Genomic DNA, 23,679 nt, shown 5'->3' on the forward strand with positions numbered 1-23,679 from the left:
TTTGTGCTGTGAATGCATGTAATTGGGCATGACTGCCCGACTGCTGCAGTCTGGGTTTCCACATGGTCCTGTGCTAAGGTTCATGTGCTCCTTAGCTCTCTTATTAGGGCATTTTTTTTTCCCTCTTAATTACCTGAGCTATAAGAAACGCTATTCTTGAAATGTACTGAAGAGTTATTACTCACATGAATAGCACGCATGTATCTTGTCAACATGTAGGTCTTAATTCCTCATTCAGAAGAATGGTGGAGCCAAGAACCAGCCCCGTTTTCAGAAGTCGCTGGGTTCTGGCCCAAGGCATATTGCAGTGGCAGAGATAACACTTGGACACATATCTTGCTCTTGAAGAACATGTTAAGTCTGACTCTCAAACTGCTATAATTCTTCTCGAGAAAGCGAAAATGCACCTCTTAACAGTATTTCTGTGGTTGTCCTCAGGCCCTTAGGACTTATTTTTGGAACAGGGGGCTACCTTTTCACCACCAAGTCTTCTTGGAAATGGAATCCTGTAGTACATACTGGTTTCCTGCTTAACTGGTTATCTTTACATGTTGCTGTTTCTGCTTCACCCAAACAGCTCTTGAGGATCCAGTGCCTGGAGCGGTTTTAACCTGGGTCTTCAAACAGAACTTGAATTGTGGCTCCACTAACAATTCTCTGCTCTTGGTTTTTAGCCTTTACACTGCTGATGGAATAATGTGATCCTTGGGTGCAGCCTGCAGTCTTTATGAGTGGCTTGAAGCGTATCATGTTGTATATTTGGAGAACGGTATGTTACTGCATAGTTTTGAACTGGACTGCACACGTATCACTGCAGAAAGTTTTCATTCATTCCTTTGCCCTTGTGCAAAGACTGGCAGAAAACACATCTCATGCAGTGCTAACAGGGGATCTACCTCCTCCTTTCTGTGCACATCCTCTTCAGTTCAAAGGAACAAAGGTTAGACATGACACTCGGTTTTGCATCACCACTGGCTTCCCTATGTCTTTCACGTGTCCAGATCTGTCTGATCTGCAGAAGAGTAATAAGGACAATAATCACTACATTGCGTAATACAAAGTAGATTGTGTAGATAATTTTTAGTAAAGAAACTAGCTATTATTGTACCTGTAGTTGGATTCCATTCTTATCAGCCCCTGTGAGTACTACAGTGGGATGACGTGTGTGCTGGGAGAGGAGAAGAGGAGGAAAGTGCAATTGTGAAGTCAGCCTTGACAAAGCAAGCTCTGAAACTGGGCTGTAGGGGTGTCTGGTTTTGAAGCATGTTGTGATTTTAAACACCTTTGAATATCTACTGGTATGTTCTAGCTGCCATTAGAAACAAAACAACTCACTGCCTGAGTAGAACTCATTTTCTTTTGCTAATTGCAGCATATCGAGTGACACCACAGCAGCAGACGATGAGAAGAGCCTTGCAGTGACTAATCCAACTTTGTGCACTGGATTTTAGAAGCTGTCCTGTATCTTGGCACGTCTGTTTCAAGGAGCTAATTAAATTACTGCAACAATGAACAGAAACATTTGGTGTTTGTTTGGACAGTTTGGAATTTCCTGCTGACAACAGAGACTGGATGTGGCACAACTCAGGAGCACTACTCAGACCACCAAGTTTTCCATGATCAAACAGATCAGTTTCCACATTCTGTGTTCAGTGCAGCATTCAGGCCTCAGCACCACGAGCTGTCAGTGGCACTAATTCATGGTATCTTCTTCAAGGATCAACACCACCACAACTCCACATTCTTCAGGCCCACTGTTTTTACTGACAAGGCATTACTGCTTACAAAAAGCCATGTGCACAGTGTGGCTATAGCAAGTGAAGTGGGACTGTCTGCTTTAAATTTTCAAAGCTTAATGAATATTAAAGGTACCTTACGCTTTCAAATCAAAACATTCATCTTAGTGTTATGTTCCCCTGCTATTCTGGCTTGGGATGAAACGTACCCTAAAACTTCTATCATCAGTCTTGAGAATCTGCTACAGTAAGTCTGAGATGAGATAAGACAGAACGGAATTAGTTTAAGTAATAAATGTTTAATCAAAGAATTTTACATATTATTAACAGCATTCATTTGGCCAAACATCTACATGGTTGTAGTATCCTACTTGTATATAAAGTGGGAATGTATCAAGTATAGACTATGAAAGTGCAAATAACAATTCAAGGTTAGAGTAATTTTTTACATTATAAAATTAACAGGTTTACAAAATAGTCTTGCCAAACTTTATTCTGAATTGTAAAGTCAATGACTATGGTGTTAAAATAAGTACCAAGAAAATACAAATTTAATAGGCTAATTTCATGCTCGTAAGAGTAACACGGAAACAATGAATATACTGCACAACCTAACCAAATTACAAAAACCAGAACCCACAAACTTCACTATCTTCACAGAGAGCACTCTTACGTATCTGACTGTAGCTTTGCAAGACATCCCAACGCAATACACACAATCTTTGTGAGAATCTTCCTACCCAGAAATTCAAGGAAGCCATGTGAGCTAAACAACTTTCAGAGCAATTCGTGTTGATAGTTCACAAAGAACTGCTTTAGTTGAAGGATTTTATACCCTAGAACGATTTTAAATAGGTATTTTGCAAAGATGTCCAAAAGTTCATGATTATGTCAGGAAAGGGGCAGCTGGTAAATGAGTTGAGACTACTCTATTCCATTCTCTCTAAAGATGCTTGCAAAATGATCTAGGCTCTTAAGGGGTAAGGGTAAAATATTCTTACTTCCTTTTGTACTTATACGAACCTTGAGACTGCAAGGTTCAAAAGCAGGATTTGCATGAATTCAAAACACTCACTTGAACTCACAGTAATCAATACATAAACTTTGCTATCATGACACTTGCCTATACACACTCAGTAGTAATAAACTTTTATATCATATCAAGAAATTTCTGGTAACAGTTAAGCAAAACTTAAAATGGAGTGTATGTAATTTGCTCGTGTTATGAAAAGGTTTGATTATATGTAATTAAAACAGCCATTTCAACAACTTACTCTAGTTGTAATTACATACTGTACCATTGTATCTCACTAACTGTAGATTGATGCTTTTAAGCAAATCTAAAACCAGTATTTTTCACGGTACAACAACTAGGAAGAGGGTTTTTTTGTGTGTGTTTTTCTTAACACTAAACAGTAATCACACAGCAAATGAATATTGTGCAATTGGACAAATACCTAGCAGTGTTTTGTTTATGCAAAAACACTGATTAAACATTTAGTTATTTACTGTAAAGGCAAGGCCATGGGTGGTTGTATGGAGGTCTTTGCAATTAATAGCATAGTTACTCCAGAACAGACACTGAAACTGAATTACTTGTTTAACTGTGGCAACTATCCAGTTGGGTTTGGCAAAGGCACCGTAACATGTTGAGCAGAATCTGTTATCTGAACTTTAACTGTGGGACTGGCTAATATATGAAAATCCTGTATTCCTATATTTTTATAAAATGTTATCGTTAAAAGTAATCGCACTATTAGTGCATAGAATGCTTTGTAGAATTATGAAAACAAAGAACTATGATTGCACTTCCATTAAAGTGTCTCTTAAAATACAGCATAGCTGTTGCTAATTGACTGTATTTTAATATTTAAAATAACTGTTTAACAGCAGCATTAGGTTTTTATTAACTTAAGATACCGGCTACATTTGATTAAATGCAGTCACCATGGCAACACATGCCAGTTAAATTTAGAGAAGCAATGCTACCCAGTGGTTTCTTTCACTGCTAAGAATTGTGGGATTAGTTTGATAGAGTAACACCGCCCTGTTTGATCAGGCTACTGCCAGCTAACTATTCACAGTTTGGCACGTTTGGACTGTAAATAGACATGAAAAAATCTTTGATTATAATGTGAAGGAATATCCCCTAAAACTTGTTCCTGGAGCAGTACTAAAGAGAAGCATTAAATACCTCAGTTCACACTGCTAACAAAAACGACAAATGAGTGAGGAAAGGTTATGGAAAACAAAACAAAAACCCCAAATAAATTGCTAAGTGTTATTTTGGTGAACTCAAAAAAATGGAATAAACTATTTCTTAGGAAAAACAACCAAAATAATCAGTGTAAGCCTTTAATCCGAACTTTGAAGTCAAGGATCATCAACCTAAGGCTAAACAGATGCCGCATTGTATTAGGAATGTGGAATACAACCTACTTATTCCATTTTCTTGAGAGCAAAGAGGCAAGTACTACCAAATTAAATGCAAAGGATATTCCTTGAAAGGTTCACATTATTACAAAGAACTACAATTCAAGAGAACCTCTAAATATCCGTTGTTACGTCAGTGGTTACAACTGAGCTGTAATGGTGTGGATCAAAGCCTCCATAACGCTTACTCCACATACTGTACCATCTGTCACCGCCACTCGTTTACTCTGGATTTAGTTTTTGTTCATACCAGATGCACACGTTCAATCCATTCGCTTGAGGTCTGAGGAGTCTGATTTGAAGCACCTCCTGAAGCATCCAGGGTGCTCGGTACTTCCCTGGTGTTATCACCACCCTGTGAAACTGTTTCACCTGGAATAATGTTTTCTTCAGCAGTGCTTTCCTCTGTTTGCATTCCTCTGCCCTCATTTTTGAGTGCATCCTCAAACAGCGCATGCTCTTCCTGAAGCTCCAACCCTGTGTCTCTAACATTTGCCTGCCCCGCTGACCCATCTTCAGTACTGGGTTGCTGTGAATCCTCATCCGTTTCTGTACTTGTTGAAGGGATCAGAGCGATACTCTGTGGATTCATGTCATGAAACCAGGCCATAATATTTCCAAGAAGGTTTTCATTGGTATTGGGATCTTGACTACTGGAATCAGCATCACTAGACGTTGAGTATAATCCACCTCTGGTATCGCTGCAGGTGTGTGAATGAAGGCGATCGGCTGAAAAGGGATCGCTGCCTGCCCCTAGTCTCATCAGGCTGTCACCGAGTTCTAACAGCTCAGAGCTGCTCAAAGCGGCTCTTGGGTTATCTATACTTATGGGAGCAGAGTCCAATCTTGTAGGTAAAGAGGTACCTATTGCTCCTAAAGATGCCTCGTTATTCAGAAAGTCTCTAGTTTCTTCGTCTATGGCTAAGCCAGATTCTTGTAATGATAACTGAATCGCTAGCAGGATGTTTGGGTCATCTTCATCCAAAGAACTCAGGGCCTGTGGAAATACATAAGGTTGCTTTCAGAATAAAACTTTCATCTCGTAACACGTTTTGGACTAAAAGTAATTTGGTCTCAAATCTACGATTAATTGACACATGATTTATCAGAACCATTTTTTACCGACACAGTTGCCAACAAAGTAAAAGCCAATAATTGCTGCAAAAACAATCATTTAACAATTCTTACCAGTGAGAATGTATAAGCTGTTGTCCTAGATTCTCCCTTTCTCTTTGAAGAATTAAGAAAATTTGCAGAGACAAAATGACACAGAAAAGCAGAGCAGAAGGTGGCAAGCAAAACAGAGGGAATGGAGAAGAGATTAGGGGAGATACCTGCAGAGAATCCTGGTTTTCAGAGCGACTGACAGGGGTATAGTCATGAAGCGAAGAGCTGTGCAGAATACCCATAGAAGCTGAACTCACCATGGAAGTGCCATGTCTTCTGCTACTGCCACCTTCCTGAGTGTCTGTACGGGCAATTCAAACAAATACATTTGAAGAACAAGCCAGAATGCCTTCACCGTTATTTACTGACAGAATCTCTTGCCTTCCTTTTGGGTTCTAGCTGTGTAATTCCAGTCTTTTATTCACTCTAAACTGAATTATCCCAAACAAGCCATTTTACACCAACTCCTATATGGAGACAAAACAATGCTGTCTGTTTCATTTATGCCTTTCTACTCTCAATAGCTTTCTTTCGCTCTCTGAAAGAATGTGCTACGTTGTCAGTAGCATAAGCTCACTGGTGGGGGGGCAGAATGCTTCCAAGACATACATATGAATTATGGAAATTCCTGAAAATTCCTGCACATTGCCTCTCTGTCCAACCTGTATTCTGTATTCTTTCTCAACCTGTCACCCATCATGATCTGTCTATACAATTCTTTTTGGAAATTGCTGCCAGCATGCACTCAACCCCAAGTGCATGGGTTTGGTTTTGTCCTTTTGCCTCTTTCGTTGACGCTCTGCATGTCCTCACTAATACCCAATTTTCAGTGCCTTTCTGCTATTAGTTAGACACTGGCCTGAAAGATGCTATGGAAATTCAGTGTGATTTAGAGCTTACACTTAATTTTAAGCAAAGGACACAGCATGGAATTCATTCGCAGGTGGCTTAAAGCTGGTGTTGTCCCACTTCTCTGTTCTCATCAACTCATCAACAACTCATCTGTAATGCTAACACTACATTAATTGTTACTGTAACACTGCAGCACAGTTAAGAGCAGAGCTTTAGTGTATATTTCAGCAATCACTAACATTGCTGTCCTCTTAAAGCGGCCAACAAAAAATAGGAATAAAATACTGTTTCAAAAAAAATTATAATAGAAATAACTACTCTGAATTAGAAAAATGGAATTTTCCACTTCAAAACTCAAAGGGAAACACAGTAGACAAACTAATTCTCTTCCATATAAGTGCGCACTGTTTGTCACTAAAATATCCACGTGTTTAGTCGAATTCTAGTTCTCAAACTAGTAAGATGGTTTTGCATTTTCCTTGCTATAGCAAAAGACCAAAGTTCACCAGGATTCTTTTTCCTGTTTCTAAAATAAAGATCGTATTTATTAATTTTTCCATTTGTTTATAAAATACAAGCTATGGGGCTTAAATTTGTAAGACACAGAGATGAGAATTTTGCAGCCTGGCTCCGAAGTGAAGCACACACCTGGAATCTCTGAAGAAACAGAATCAGAAGAGCATTTGGATTGGAGCTATTTTTGTGCCTTTGCAAAAGCTCCTGGCAGGACACAGACAGCACAGAGAGCCAAGTGACAGTGACCTTCACTGCTTGCCACAGCTCTGCCTGGGACAGCAGCGTGCTGGCAGTCATAGCTCATGCCAACTTGTCTCCAGTACTTGGCCAATGCAGGAGTTTCTGAGCAGGGTTTTGTAATACAGTCTTATGGCTGTCATCCAGCAATCCCGTAGCAGAGGAAATCTTGTCTAGACCCTAGGCACAACTGGTCCTTTTAATTTGCATTAAGAAAGCTAGTGTATAGATAAGACTAGCATATGAAATATGCATCTTTCAAAATTTCTGTAGGAAAGCAAACCTTTCCTAAATAGCTACAGACTTGTTACTGGGAGTATCAATGCATAACTCTTTAAAAAGTGCAACAGCCACGGTTAAAGTCAGCAGCTCTTCTGAAATCGCATACAAAATTGCAAGAATAAGGCTTAATGTCGCATTCTGTCAAACATAACAATATATTTGAAACTCGTTTAAAGCACGTTCAAAGAAGAACACACTGTGGTTGCTACTAGCAACTTCCGAAGCTGCAAGAGAGAGTAAACAGCCCCAGGCAGGAGCGTACCTAATGTACTCTCACTGGGGTCATCAGGATCTGGAGTATTGCTCAGCAGACTGTGCATGTCTCCACGTCGACGCTGCCTGTGCCTCCTCCGATACTGAAATTCAGCATATTCCTGCATAAACCAAAGGTTACAAAATACAGGGCAGCATGCAGTAATATTTTCTGATGCAACAAGCAACACATTTTTATTTAAAATGTGTGATTTTATAGTTTTATTATAAAATCACCTGGTTTAAGAAACATAAATTGCAGGTTGCATCATGCAACATAAGAACCAAAGCCAAAAAGCAATCACCAGGTAATCCTAAACCTATAAAATAATGGATTAGCAAATAAAAATAGTTGAGGCGTTACCGACATTTTAATACTTGCAATCTTCCTTTTTAAAGAATTCCAGGTACACTTTTTGTGTTTAAAAACCTCGATGCCAAACTTTACACACATACACACACGTTTTTTGTAAACATATGCCTAGTGATTTTAGAACATTAAAGCAATTAATGTGAGTTAGACCAATAGGTCATGTCTGGGTCCTGTTGCCAGCAATGGCTGATAGAATACATGCTTGGAAAAATACAGAAAGCCAGCTGGTACATGTGGGTACTTGGTATATTTTTTCCCAGGCTCGAGGTTCAAGAACAGCCACAGCCGACACTCTCACACTGAGCAACCATCATGGCTTTATTGATGGGTTTTCATTCCATGAATTACAAATCTCCTGCTGTTGCCTAATCTGAGCTGATAATAAGCCACACCCCACAGATCTGAACTGCTGCAGACTATAATTTCTCATGCTGTATGTATTTACCAATGATGTAATATCTATGGGAGAAATTCATTTCTGACTATATTACACTAAGATCCCAAGGGTTACTTATTTTTATTATCATTTCCATGTAAATTCCTCTGCTAATATTGAGAGGATAATTTGCTGCTTGAACACAAATTTCTGGATTTTTTTTGGCCAGTACCTGACCGTGTACGTACAGTGTTTCATTAATCACAGTCATTTATTTACACAGGGGAATAAAATCAGTCACATGGGTAGTAGCTTTCTCTTCAGAAAGGAATACTGTTCCTACTTCCCTAAGACCTATCTTCGGAAATCTGCAAGCCAAAGGCTTCCTTTGACCAAATGATTTCTTAAAGATAGCGTTACCTTTAATGTTGCTTTCTTTCATTTAGTCTACATCCTAGACTATCTCAACATCTAAAGTCTCTAAATCAACAAGTATCAATTCTCCTACACAACGATCTTGTTAATTTTGATGGTGTTGTAATGTTATGTTGTATTTCCATTTAGTGATCTAGGTCAAGATCTTATTCACGATGACATATACAAGCTAAAAAGAACTGTCATAAAATGATCAGTCTGGAAGATTTTCATCTATGTAAGAAGTTCTATGAAAATTGTATGAACATAAAAATAACTGTAACTGACCACATGAAGGGTCCATTTAGGCCAATAATCTGTTTTGAGCAGTGGATAACAGCAGGTACTTGTTATGGGACAGAATAAAAAACAGGGCAAGCATGAAGCGATTCTTTCCTAAGCTATCCTTCTAGTTCCGAAGGGGTGCTGTGTCTCCTTAAACAGAAGGCAGCCCCAAAAGAACAGAAAATGAAATTTTGATGTCAAACAATATAAATGAGTTATATATAAACATACATAACTGTATCACTATGAATCAGATAAGGAATAGCATGAAGTGATCACTGAACACTCAAGTTTATTAGTCATATCAGATCTTATCATTCATCTGCTTTCAAAAGAATCACAGATATTACCAATAGCCTCTTAGCTATACTTTCGCTTGTTTCCTTTTTTTAATGCATGAAATACACAACTCAATCACTGCAGCTAAAATTTTACTTCTGTTTACTTGTAACAATGTGCACTAAGGAACTTTTGTAGGGTAGGAACATCATCATTTCACGCAAGGACATTCAACAATCAGCATTCTTTGCTAAACCTACTAAGATTTTATTTTCTGCGATAACATGTTATGCACAGATCATCTTGTGAAAGTACAGCTCTACATCGGAAGTTTTGTATTGAAAAAAATCACTAAAATAATCAAAGATGACCAATACAAATTCTACTGAATTCATTTAGCATAGGTGGTTGCAAGTATCCTTCATCTCTATGTAGCGAAGAAGCCAACTTGCATAACGCAGTTCCACATTTAGGCCAATCATAAAAACTTACAAGCTTTCATCTAAGCATGACTGCAATGGCGCTTGCTGCTAAACAGCTCACCAACATATCGCTTATCAGCTTCTTCTCATAACCAGTTCCACTAACAATAAAATACCATCACAATGAGTTTGGTATTTTAAAACATGGAGTTATTTCAAAGGAAAGGACTAAAGGAACTAGACAGGAGAAGCAAGTTGATGTTTTGTAGAGAAGCAAGCTATTTTCTCACCAGCATGATGCTCACCAACAACAATAGCAAAGGAAATATATAGAAAAAAGTACACAGAGTTTTCCAGGATGCTTTAAAATGACTATCTAGAAAGTAAACAGCAGCAAGGAAATGTTGAGATGAAGCTTCCTTCCTAACTTAATGCTTTAATCTAATGTTCTCAAAATATAAAATAAAATTAAGATACTAAAGGTAAGCTTCATAGGAAGCTTCCTGTTTTAGCGTAGTCTTGAAAATTATATACTCTTTTCCCATATGTGGATAGTGAAATATTCACTTAAAAATCTTTGTTTTCATTCTCGATTAAATATTGGAAGATCATCTCAGTTAAGTAAGCAATTTTCATCCTGCTTGAATATATAAAAATGAAAAGAAACGCTTCAAATGGTTAACAATATTTGGGTATATGCCTGTAAGATTTTGTTGAGTTGTTAAAGAAGGGATGGACATTTATTAGACTTTGCCAAATTCTGCTGGAATAATGCTGCATTGAAAAACAATCTACGTATGTATTATTTACTTAGTATTTTAAGGCTTTCCAACACATTGAAACCAGTTTATTCTAAAACTGGTTACGTACTTGAAAAATTATGTAATCTTAATCTTATCTTAATCTTATAGTTGTGTTAGTATCACTGGACAGTTAGGTATTCATATATATATTTCCTTCTATTGTGAAATAAATAAAATGGTAAGCTTAAACCAACTTGAGATGCTTTGTATCAAAATAAGGAAGCTCTTCATGCAGACCACAATCATACCTGTGTTTCTAGAATATGCAGAACTAATATAAATACGTAAGAAGAAATAGTTTACCTCAGGGGATGCAAATCCCAAATACTCCCAATCCCATGTTCCACCAGCAAAGCTATAAAGTTAAGAGAAATGAAGTTTAGGGTTGGAACAAAGTATGAACAACATAACTACAAAACCTATCAACTATAAACAGTGCAACTCTACCAGTCTTAAATCTTCTCCTTTAATCCTTACCTTGCAACTCATTTAGAAAACCAGGAAATTGCAATGTAAATACTAAAGAAGTGAAAGAAAACCCCACTGATTATCACAACCCCAGCACTCAGGACATTTACTGCACTTAGTTTTTGATGCAATTTTAAAAGCCAGCAGAGGTTTCTCATCTGCAGTTTCATCAACAAACAGAGTCTGATTAACAGCATACGTGCATTTGAGTCTGTGATCAAATGACAAAGAACATGTAACTATCTGGTGATCTATGGCCACCAATTCTATCAGCTCCACTTTACCTCACTCTGACAGTTACCAAATGAACTCTTTTGAGTTGCACAGTATTTTGTTTGGTTTACCTGCGCCTGGGTGCTTCTGGTGAGTCTGCAGGGGCAACACCGCGGGCCACAGAGGCTAAGAATTCTTGCCGCTTCTGCTGCACAAGACAAGCTGCACGGATGATTTTATGGCGAGGAGTCCGAAGGTAAGGCCTGTTTACTTTCTGTGCAAGGTCTTCAGTGACCATTTCCAGGTCTGTCTGCAATGGTTAATAAACACAGAATAAAATGAAATGGAAATCAGGCAGAGCTCTACACCATAAACACTGAATGAAATGATTTCCATTCTTCTGAAAATACCATACAGATAGGAGCCTCATCAGTCCTCTGAAACAGCAGCTCTCATGTAATTATTAAAGCTATAAAAATTTCAGCTTGCTTAGCAAGATGACCTGTGTTTGTTTTTTTTTTTTTTTTTCCTGCCTGTCTGCTCTTCTTTTATTTAAACTTACCAGAGACAAGATTAATTTGGTGTTCACTATCTTGTTTGAAACAACAGTCCTGACCAAAGACTGAGAGGTGGAGAATGACTAAGCAAGACCAAAGATATCAGTGCATGCCTGGAAGTCTGCTCTGTAAGGACTGAAATTTTATCACCTGCCTCAGCTTGTCCACAGTCATTTGTGTCCTGACTCCAATACTAACTCATACGTGCAGCCACGCACTCAAACTCCTGCTCTCTGAATTTCAGTTTCCCAGTTATTCCAAGTGTAACAAACCATTTGGGGTCTCCAAATACCTTGCCTACGCTTTTATTCACCTAATGTTCCTCTCCTCCAGCTTGCAGCAGGGCTTTCCTACACACATACACACACTGAATATCTTCGGGGATCCTCAAGGAAAGGAAAGCAGGCAGCATCCCCTGCAGCTGATGCCAGTGCTACCCACATACTGTCCCAGCTTTGCATCCACCCTCTCATCAGGCACATCATCACGCAAGACAAGAAGTAGGAAATACACAAGGAGAAAACAACTTGATAGAAGCTCCACCCCACCACAAATTAATCCCTTCCCCTTGTCCAAGCCTCCTCTGAAGTATGAAAAGCACTGAAGCAAATGTTTCTATTTGCTACTTTTTGGAGAGGGCTGCATCTGGATTTGGGCTACTCTTTGGTTCTGCAGTGAAGTGTTGTTTTTCATTCACTCTAAAACTAAACTAAATGCCACTGTGTCATAGTCTTAAAAATCCGTTCCTTTTTCAGACTTGGTTACAAATATGAAGTATCAGTTTTGCACTACAAAAATAGATACAAGAAACTGATAACTAATACTACCAAAAACGTGACACTTAAAAAGCAAGCTATATGCATGCATTACCTGCATAAGTTCAAATATTTCTTTCTTTGTGCTTTTAGGCTCCAAAAAGAATCCATATGGATAAGAACACTTGAGAATGCGGCGAGTTTTTAGAAGCTCCTGTACTGCATCTTCAATGAATGTGGTATCAGGACAGCCTCCCTCAGCTGTAAGATGATAAAACACTGTGAAAATATTCTCCTGCTGATGTCAGCATTTCTTTTAGTGTAAGAGTTTTCCACCAAAAACGTGCACATTAGCTAAACTGCTGCAGCACAGCAGCAGGTTCTCAATGAGTATACAGTCCTCTTACTGTAAGAAGTGAGCACAGAATATTAGCTTCTCTCTTACTGATGCTGTTTTATCTGTGTGTTTGGAGTATGTAAGATTTACTGTACATTTAGCTTTCATCCACTGCTTATGAATTCTAGTACTGGAGGGATCACATCACACAACAGACTGATGTGAGCTTTATTCAAAATAAAAAGTTTAGCCATAACACATTTGATTTCTAATCAAATTCACAGTTCACTGCAAATACTAACAAATTCTACTTACTTCCACTGAGAGCTTTGCTCAGCTGCTCCATCTTTTCTTTGGCTGTTTTTAGAAGGCGCTGTTCTAACTAGAACAAGAAAACAAATAAAATACAATATGTTTTGTTTCTTTTTTTTAATGAATGAAACGTAAACAAGAATAAGTAAATATAGTTTGTCCCATACCTGGTAACTAAGTTCATGGTTCTTAAACCTTGTGTAATAGTGCATAAACCTATCCAGTTCTTGAAATCTCCTGTGCTTCTTTTCAGCCTGGAAAAGAAGAATACAAACCAAGACAAATCTAATGGTTTAATTTAGCAATCATTGTTGGATACAATCTCATAACTGTTTATATTCCCACCAGATGCGAAGCATTATACACAATGCTGACAAGTGCTATTAACAAAGCGACAAATGTAAGTTCTCAGTGCCCAAGCCTGAAAATACTCTAACTAGAGTCAATGTACTGTGTGCATAATATTTTTAAGCAGACTTTTCAAATGCCGAAATTAAAACATGTCTTCTGAAATGCACAGAACACCCATTTCAGAAAAGAAAACTATGACACAGGAAAGTAAATTAACTAGTCTAGAGTCAACCAGTGGCTGTTAGCAAAGACAGATGAAGAACTAAATCTTATGTTTCTCTCCACAAATAAGCAGTGTTTCCTTTCTGTCCTTTGGTTATATTTAACATTATATTTTCTCATTTAAAACTTCGGTTGGGAAGCATTTTGATTGAACTTACCCTAAACACATAATTGCAGCCTTAGTACTACTATGTAAGCAGACATTTTTGTTACCTCTACTGTCATCTCTTTGGACTGTTCCTCTACATGCTGAATAACCTCATAGCGAGTACATCTGTAATATCCTCCTGTAGAAGAGCTGTGCTTCTTCCATTCTTCTAAGCATATCCAGCAAAAGTCATACTTGCACTTCAGAGAAAACAAAAATAACAGGACAAAAAGAAAGAAGCTGATACATTGTAGGTATGCAGTTAAGAAAAACTAGCACCATTCTGAGACCATCATGCTTGTGGTCTAAATAGAAGCGTTGTGGAGCCTTTTTCCTATTTCATGTATTGTAGAAGATCTTGGTTATCAAGTCATGGGAGTCAGAATTTTTGTTCACCAAATCACAAGGTCATGTAGAAGCTACAAGTTAAGCTGGCAGTGTATGAAATAAATCAAATGATAGAGCTTATTAGATCTGATTTTCTTTTTTCTTTTTTAACAGCAACACCGAAACTGTTAATGAGAAAGGGTGAATTTTAACAAAACTCAAAAAGCGGAATTATCAGAAAGTTTAATTTCTCAGTCAATAAAATGAAACTAATAGTTTACATGTGAGCGTGACTTTAACTGCAAAGCACTCAAAATACTTCAGCTATGTAAATGCAGTTCTTCTACAGATCTTATCTGCATTTTCTTTCGTTGTTTTTTCCAGTTCGGAAAAGTTTTTCAGAATCCTGAATATTCTCCATATAGAGAAGAACAGTTTCTCACACAATACTAGTCTGTTTGCACAGTCACCAATACCAGTAATTTAAGAGATGTGCTTCTGAAATCTGTTCTCAGCTGCAACCTTTGTACCTTTGTAGTGCAGTGAATATGAGAGAAATACTATTACTTAATATTTTCTGCAATGTAGAAAGAGCATGCAAAACCTTAAAAGTCCCCAGCTAACTTCATCTAAGCAATAACAAAAACATAAGCCTAAAGAAAACAGAAAGCTTAATTGAAAGCTGTGTCTTGTACAATCATTGAACCATTTGAGTTGGGAGTTTTAAAGGTCCCCTGGTCCAACTCTCCTGTGATAAGCAAGGACACCTACAGCTAGATCAGGTGCTCAGTGCCCTGTGTAGCCTGACCTTGAACACCTCCAAGGTTGGAGGATGGGGCATCCACCACCTCTCTGAGCATCCTGCTTCAGTGCCTCACCATCCTTATTATATAAAATGCTTCTTCCTTCCAGTCTAAATCTCCCCTCTTTTAGTTGGAAATTATTTCTTCTTGTCCTCTCACAAGGACAATGCTGAACAGGCTGAACAGCTCAGCAATACACATTTCTTCTCTTGTTTCCTAATAGCAGTTAAGAAAAAATGCGACTACCAATATTTTGGTCATGGGACATTCAAGATGCAAAATAGTAGTAGCAACTACTAAAGCAAGCAAGTAAAAATAGGACACAAACTTTCAGGAACGATTTCAACTTAAGCCTCTTCTGCATTTACTGAGTAGAAAGCTTTTAAAACACGTAACACGTTTCAAGGAGACCTGTCTTATCCAGGCTTCTCTGCAGCAGAGAAGATCAAACTATTATTCTCAACTCAGCACTGAATTCTCAGCTGTGTTATTTCAAAATAACTGGAAGCTATAGATGGATGGGCAGACGACTATGACTTGGTCAATCCTATTCATTTAGTCTGTTTTACTGATGAACAAAGAAAAATCCTGAAAAACTGAAGCAAAGATTTATGTGAAGCACCAAGAAGGCATTAATATTATTACTGGAATTCAATAAATTAAGCCACATTTTCCCTCTCTTTGTTAAGTTTAACCTTTCCAGAAATATCTAGTCCATACCGGATGTGTTCTTAAGTAGCGGCTTCATTCAATGAAACATGTAACAATTTCTGCATTATACTTTTGCTAATTTTGTCTCACCCATGATGTTGATTTTCTTCTAAAAAGCAATGCAGACAAAGGTATTTCTTCTTGCTATTGTGCTGCACCTTCTCTGTTCTTACATGTTTTTGAAGGTGCTTTCTTTTACAAAATGGCAAGATGAGTGCTGAGAATTAAGCAGAAGAATAGCTGTGCACAAAAGTCTTCAGTGTCTATCACTGCACTGTCTATTATTCAGAAAGACTCACAACATAACAAAAAGTTGCATTATATAAAAATAAAGTATGAAATAAGTTGCAAGCAACAGAACTACTAAAGCTTGATTTCCTATTAATTTATGTGTATGTGGTTCTACTGCAATAATGCCACCTCTCCCAAATTATCTCCCTTCATTATCACTCTACCATTTGCATCCTCTAATCTCACACATCACCAGAAGCATTCTCAATAACCAAAGGCTCACCCACTGTTCGAGGACCTACTCTAATAACTTACTCTCATTAAATATTCAAAAGTGTCCATCTGTTTGGAGTTTGGATTAATCTCCCAAAACCCGGAGCTCTGCATTACTTGCCTTTATGATCAGCTATCCATGAGGCTGCACTGGCTAGGTTTTACAAATGACATGTGCTGCCTGAACCAAGCAGGAGAGGCAATAGCTGAGCAGATAACTGCTGAGTAGGCATGTAAGCCTCTCTCTTGGTGGCAGTACAAATTAAGTCTCTGCACAATACAGCTACCAAGTTTCATGAAACCTGCTGTATATTAGTATCTGTGAACTCTGTCCTGTATCTGGTTCAAAGTACCCAGAAGGTTAAAAAACTACTAGAATTAGGGGAGTGAGAGAGTGGAACTGCATGAGCCTTGTTGCCTTAGAAACCAGGCTCATAAAACAGAACGGTGCCTGCTAAAATACAAAAATGTGATTCTATGACTAAAGTGTATCCTCTACACCAAGGTATATACTAGCTGATAAGAAGCAGTTGCAACTCTCTACTCACTACATAGTAGGCTTCAGCAGAACTTACTGCAGCAAAGGCTGAAGCTTTGGAACAGATCCTTACTTTAGGAAGGGACAAGTGAGGTGTCCTCTGTACCTTGCATCTGAGCCCTGTGACGATCCTGAGGATACCATTCCTTTCCCTCCCCATAAGGCTGAGGGGAGGCAGCTTCTGTTTGCAGAGGTTTCTCCATCACAAAAGGAAGCTGACTGTTTTAGGGACTGTTTAAGCTGTTTATAAGGAACAACATCAAAGAGGAATAGAACTGTGGTTGTCAGCCGGCACTTCAGAATGGTACTAAATTATCTATACTCAACAGAAGTTAGCAGTTGAAGTCTTCTCAAGCCTTAAACCATACTTTTATTCTATTAAGATTAGCTCAGTGACAGCAACAGCTGTCAAATAACTGAGGAGGTTTTGTGACATCCTGAACATTTTGTTACATTGGCTGAACATGAGCGGGCAGCATGCCCAGGTGGCTGAGAAAGCCAAAGGCATGCTGGCTTTTATCAGTGGTGGTGTTAGCAGGACCAGGGAAGGGACTGGCCCTCACTACTCAGCTCTAGAGTGACTCGGCCCGGAGTACTGGGTTCAGTTTTCAAGTTTTCAATGACAAGGAGGTCATTGATTTGTTGGAACCCATTCAACGAACTGTGATTAAACTGGTGAAGGGACTAGAAAACAAGAGTTATACACGAGGGGCAGCTGAGAGCTGTTTAAATTAGAGGAGGCTGAGGAGAGACCTCATCACTCTCCACAACTACCAGAAAGGAGGCTGCAGTGAGGAGGGTGTTGGCCGCTTCTCAGGTGACAAGTGACTGGGCACATGACAACAGCCTCAGGTTGTGCAAGGGGAGGTATAGATTGGACACGAGGAAGAATTTCGTCATGGAAAGGGGGGTTAGGCGTTGGAACAGGCTGTACAGGGAAGTGGTGGCATCCATATCTCTGGAGATATTTAAGAAAGGTGTAGATGTGGCACATAGGGAGACAGTGAATGAGGTAGCTTTATGTGATGGCTGGACTTGATCATAAGGATCTCTTCCAACCCAAATGATCCTATGATTCTACATCCCCCATATGAATTGTTTCAACACTGTCACCAGTACAATTATTCTATTTCAAATGCTCTTAACTCTGTTTACAGTCTGTAAAATTTCAAATTGTGCTGAACAACACACCTTGTTACACTTTTTATCATTGTGTTTTTTATGAACTCCTTTAGAAATCACTTTAAGAGGGAAGAAAAGAACAGCAAAACTGGCATAAACTGAAGTGGAGGAGAATCTGCTCATTGTTGGCAAACTACTCCAAAAAAAAGCCACCTAACAAACACCGCCAAAGAAACCAACCACCCAATCTTCAGCTTGTATCACAAACGGAATATGTAATAATATAAAGAAAATAAGATCTGGGCTGAGACATTTCCAGAAGAATGTGCTAGTCATCATCAACCTCTTAGGTTTTTACTGGAAGCTATGTCAAATATATGCAACTTTCTTATTTTTAATGAACCTCCTCAAAGAGATATTGGCTGTAGTTATATAAGACATTTTTAACATAAAGAAAAGTACTCTAAATATGCCATTTTTAACTAATTTGAGAGTGTTCTCAAATGATATTGAACTCATGGCAAGAAGTATTCTATTTCGGTAGCATAGTGCAAACTCATGACTAATTTTGTGGCTGCTGTCACTAATAAGTTTGTTTTGGAATTACTCTTTCCTGTCTTTTTATTCCTTCTGCTTACAGTTTTCCATTTAAATTTCTATGTTTTGTTGAGAAATAATGCAAAAGAAAAATGTAATAAGGCTTATCATTCCTTAAAAAGTACCAACTTCTGGTAACTGAAGATATAGAATCATAGAATCACCAAGGTGGAAAAGACCTCTAAGATCATCCCATCCAATTGTCCACCTACCATAACTGTTTCCTACTAAACCATGCCCATCAGTACAATATCTAAAGATTTCTTGAACACCTCCAGGGATGGTGACTCTACCACCTCCCTGGGCAGCCCGTTCCAGCACCTTAACCAATCTTGGGGAAGAAGTATTTCCTAACATCCACCCTGAATTCTCCCTGGTGCGATCTGAGGCAATTCCCTCTAGTCCTACTGACAGCTACATGGCAGAAGAGGCTCACTCCCACTGCACCACAACCTCACTTCGGGTAGTTGAGGAGAGCAATAATGTCACCCCTGAGCCTTCTCCAGACTGGGCAATCCCAGTTCCCTCAGCAGTTCCCCATAAGACTTGTGCTCCAGACCCCTCACCAGCTTTGTTGCCCTTCTATGAACAAGCTCCAGGGCCTCAGTGTCCTTCTTGGCCACCTGGGCTTGGCTCATGTTCAGCCAAGCATCAACCAATGCCCCCAGGTTTGCTTCCTCTACACAATCTTCCAACCACTTTGCCCCAAGCCTGTAGCGTTGCCTGGGGTCATTGTGGCCAAAGTGCAGGACCTGGCACCTGAATTTGTTGAACACAGTTGTCCAGCCTGGCCAGATCCCTCCACAGGGCCTTCCTACCCCCAAGCAGATCAACACTTCCTCCCAACTTGGTGTCATCTGCAAACTTACTGAGGGTGCTCAATACTCTCATTCAGGTCATCAGTAAATATACTGAACAGGACATGCCCCAGCATCAACCCCCTATTCATTCTTCTCTACATTATTAATCACGATTAAATTATCAAGGATTTCTGTTCCCTTAGGTTTCATCCTGTATTGCCAAGAACTGTCAGCTGTTTAGGAAATCTTGATAATTGAACTGTTCACTTGCCAGTCACATAAACTTCACTTAATACGAAACATCTTCTATTAATACATAACTCATTATTTGCAAATTACCTAAGTTTTGAAACAGATTCCATTAGATCTTAGGTCTGACATTTCAAAATGTTTGGACTTCTGTGCTCCTGAAATGTACATATGATACAACCTAAATTATGTTTTCACAACAAATTGTATGAAAATTCTTTCTTACCTTCGCGCATTGCATGTGATTGCAGCCCTCATTCTTCTGAATTGGAGATTTGCAGTTGGCGCATGGTTTGGAGTTAGTTAGTAACCACAGGCAGTTGGCAGCATCTTCATATGCCTCACTAACTCCCACAACTTCATGAATGTGACAGGAGGATGTGGACCATGTGAAAACAGAGAAGTTGAAATTGTGCTTGTTTAATCTTTTGTGAAAATCAGATTAGGAAAGATACGTGTTTTCCGATTTCTTGACAGAATATTAATTCTTTATTATATATACTTCTGACATATATATACATATATAAGTATGTATAAAATATACACATTACTTCTGTATGTTGTAGTCTATAGCATATATAATACATAGATTATTAAAAATATATTAAAAAATTGATGTTGTTTGACTCAGCGTGGTGCATTTTGAGTCTATAACATTTTCTAAAATAATCTATGACATAATGGAAAGGCTCTGAATTGTTGTAACCAAGTTAAGTTATAGTTAAATTAGAGTTAACATATATATATATATATTTGTTTCTGCCTGTCCTATGTAAACCCAGACATTGTTGGTTGACTCTCTAGAAGTTATTTAACACTAAGCCATTTTCCATAATTCCCTTGCAATTCACAGTCAACCTTACTGTTATTATTACCTGCTGCCTTTAAATAGTGCTGAAGCACACAACTGTATGAACACAATTAAACGGAAGTGCAGACTAGGACAAAGATTTTAAGTTGCCTAGAACAAATATGTTATTTTCAGGGATAAATAGGGGAAAAAAAAGAAAAGAAAAGAAGGAAGGCTGTAAAAGGAAGGGAGAAGAGTTTCATCTCTCTGAACCACAAGCAGATTTATGAGGGAACAGGTAGGAATGGTTTCAGGATAACAGTCCAGTTCCTACAAATGTCTATCATAACTCCATATGCAGTTAAAGCATGAAGTTGCCCATCACTCAGTGGTTTGATTTTCTTCCTCTTCATTTTTCAATTAATGTAGAGTTTTAATTAATGCAACTAAAAATTCTCTTTAAAAATAAAAGATGACAACGAAATAATAATAAGTAAAAAAATAGCTATGACTTACGTTCTTCTGGTTTCATTTCAGATATTTTCTGTAGCCAATCCTTCCATGTTTGGCAGTCACAAGGTTCATGCGCTTCACCAAGACATTCCCTGAAAATTAAAATGTATACACAATAAATACTTATTTGAAGTTGAACTGTTGCTTTGAAATTACTTCTCGCTAAAAGATATGGAAACATATCATATTAAGTCAGGAAGATATAAATTAATACTGCTATTTTTAAATACTCTTACTACAGTTTGTGATAAAATTAAACTTCTTATAAAACAAAAACTAGGTAGTTTGCTATACCTGAAATGCATTTTATGTAGAATTAAACTTACCAATTCAGTTGTAATAATTAATTTTCAACTACAATCATGCCTTCAATCTAGAACAAGATCCAAGCCCTTCATTTTGTTTAAGTGTTTATGAATTTTTACTCTTTCCATCAGCCTCCAAATGAAATGGAAAGTGCTTTCCATGACACAGTGGAGAAATGAGCTCCTGTTGAGGTTACTACTAGCTTTAAAGATAGCAGTCACTACATAACAATGGCTTCAGCTCTGTACAACACTGCGTAGCAACAATTATAAACATCACTGTGTTATCAAGTTTGTTATTTTCCTAGAATCAAAACACAGCATCATACCAGACAGTCTGAAGAAAACATTTCCATCCTAGTTGAAGCTAAGACAATCTGCTATAATACAAGCTTGAATTCAGTACAGAAGGAGACACTAAGATACTAAGCTCCCTGGTGTAATTCAGTCTTTTTGGCAATATTTCTGAGCTTCTGAGAATAAAAAAGGCAGATGTGTGTCTCTGAGAGACAGTTCCTGTTGTGCTGAGCCTTCCTCCTTTCCTTTATAGCAGTTTATGTGTGCAGTATTATGCATCTAACAGAACTAATAATTAATAGGACAATATAATAAATTTTTGCTGCGCCCCAGAATACTGAAATATTTGTGCATATAAGGCTATTAAATATATTCAGGAATAGTACAGACAAATACCACCCCATCTAAATTTTTGTCACATATTTGGTGCAAAGTAGAACTTTAAATTTTTTAGTAATCTCTGGAATAGCAGTGATTATGTATTTGTGTAGACACAGGTACATTCTAGCACCAACCAGCAGAAAAGATGTCCCTTTCCACAATCTACAGCAGGAGCTTTTAGCATAGGGAAGCTAAGCGTATCTGATCCTGTTGAATTCGATCCTTGTCTTGTTAGCCTTACTGCTCTTTCGCAGCCTGGGATAGGACACCACTTAATAGCAGGATTATTTTCAACAAAGGCCTGAAGAAAAAGCAAAAAATAAAATAAAATAAAATAAAATTAACAAGATTATATTTAATCATTGATATAAAACAATCTGTCATTATAGTCTTTCTTTGAAGGAACAGAGCCAAAAAGCATAATGACAACTGTAGCTACTTTGACAGGCTTTTTAAAATAGTTATTAAAAAGGAATAATTTAATCTCCATTAAAACAAACAAACATTATTAAAAGTATTCAAACAGTACTCCAGACTTAAACTAAGTGATCACTTGCATGTAATGTGCGAGTCAGCTCCTTTGTGATATGGCTTACCTCTAAATTTACTCTAAATAGCAACTCACTTGAAAGATGAAGATGTAAAAGGCTAATCAGATCTGGATATTTCATTTTTTCCACACTGTTTAAGACTTTATTAAAGAGACTTGTTACACATGAAAGTATTGTATTGTAAATGTAAAAAAAAACCCTTTCTGCTTTCTCTTGTCTTGCCACCACTGATAACGTAACACATTATCTAGCTTATGATTACACGTAGTGCAAAAGAAAAAAGGTGAATTATAAGATTGTTAATGGAAATAAACAAATAAATAGTCAAACAGGAGAATCAAAAGTTTTCCCTTTACATATATATATATATATAGCAATTGTATCAAGCATTGGATGGAAAAAAAGTAATTCACTTGCATTAATATTTTTAGATGGAAATTGGCACTGCTTATGAATAGAAGTAGCCTCTTGGAAATAAAAAACATCCAAAAAACTGTATAAAATTTTAGACCTCCAACACAAACAAATCTAGCAGATGAAAGATTCAAATAATCTTTTACAGATATTAGGTTAATCAAATAATGTTATTAATACTGCATTAGTTAATACATTGTGAAAATACCTTATCTGTGATTCAGGAATACTACAATATTCTTTCTTTTTTATCTCAGTGGTAACCAAACATTCATATTGCAGCATACAAGACAGCCAGTAATTCATTGTACATATTAATTAATTAAGTCCTGCAGGGAAGGTTACAGATATACTGCAGAATTTCATGTGGAAGCTCTATAGTACTTTTAATAAAAAGAAATACATCTCAAGAGTACAGGAACAGTTTGACAATTTACCTTAATGTCAAATTGAAGGTATCTTTTGTCCATCTCCTTGGAAACCACACTTTCTATGATGTCTACAGGCACAAGCTGGAAACAATCATATGCTGGGCAAAAGATGTTGTGAGCTTCACCCTCTTGAATTTTCAGATTCAAAAATCTGCCAGAATTATGTCAGTCAGGATTTGTGAATAAAACAGTAAAAATCAAAAAGCTGCTTAATACTTTATGCCAGGTTCACATATATTCAAATTAATCCACTTTTAAACAAGGAATGGGAATTATCCTTGTCACCTCAAAAGGACTGCAGATGAATAGCTTAATTTAAAAAACAGAGAACACTATCATGGTTCAGAAGTGAGCACCATCATCTACGCATAGCCCTTTGTGTTTGTAGTTTCCATCCTTGCCATTTCTCAGAGGCTCCAATGCAATGTTTAATTAAACGGAGCATTACGTCTAACTTAAATAAGAAATGGAACGTATAAGTGTAATTAATCTAAGAATGATATGCAATTAATTTTTCATCTGTGCTAGTCAAAGCAATTCTGCTCTCAGAAACAAA

General features: G+C 37.7%; 1 protein-coding gene across 3 annotated transcripts in view; it reads right to left on the bottom strand.

The window, feature by feature from the left end:
* Positions 1–2,015: 2,015 nt before the first annotated feature.
* Positions 2,016–23,679, bottom strand: part of ANKIB1 (ankyrin repeat and IBR domain containing 1) — an 81,582-nt gene continuing 59,918 nt past the window's right edge. The window contains exons 8-20 of one of the 3 annotated variants that reach the window (XM_072327634.1): positions 23,130–23,274; positions 21,862–22,028; positions 20,748–20,836; positions 19,668–19,798; positions 13,856–13,990; positions 13,237–13,323; positions 13,073–13,139; positions 12,536–12,681; positions 11,240–11,418; positions 10,731–10,782; positions 7,486–7,579; positions 5,504–5,637; positions 2,016–5,166 (exon numbers count right to left, since the gene is read on the bottom strand). In XM_072327634.1, the coding sequence (XP_072183735.1) occupies positions 4,414–5,166; positions 5,504–5,637; positions 7,486–7,579; positions 10,731–10,782; positions 11,240–11,418; positions 12,536–12,681; positions 13,073–13,139; positions 13,237–13,323; positions 13,856–13,990; positions 19,668–19,798; positions 20,748–20,836; positions 21,862–22,028; positions 23,130–23,274 (2,179 nt within the window). In that variant the 3' untranslated portion in view covers positions 2,016–4,413. Of the gene's footprint in view, positions 5,167–5,503; positions 5,638–7,485; positions 7,598–10,730; positions 10,783–11,239; positions 11,419–12,535; positions 12,682–13,072; positions 13,140–13,236; positions 13,324–13,855; positions 13,991–19,667; positions 19,799–20,747; positions 20,837–21,861; positions 22,029–23,129; positions 23,275–23,679 lie in introns of all 3 variants that reach the window. The other 2 variants (XM_072327635.1, XM_072327633.1) reach the window with 2 other exon arrangements.

Source organism: Excalfactoria chinensis, chromosome 2 (genome assembly GCF_039878825.1).
Source record: "Excalfactoria chinensis isolate bCotChi1 chromosome 2, bCotChi1.hap2, whole genome shotgun sequence".
NCBI classification, from domain to species: domain Eukaryota; kingdom Metazoa; phylum Chordata; class Aves; order Galliformes; family Phasianidae; genus Excalfactoria; species Excalfactoria chinensis.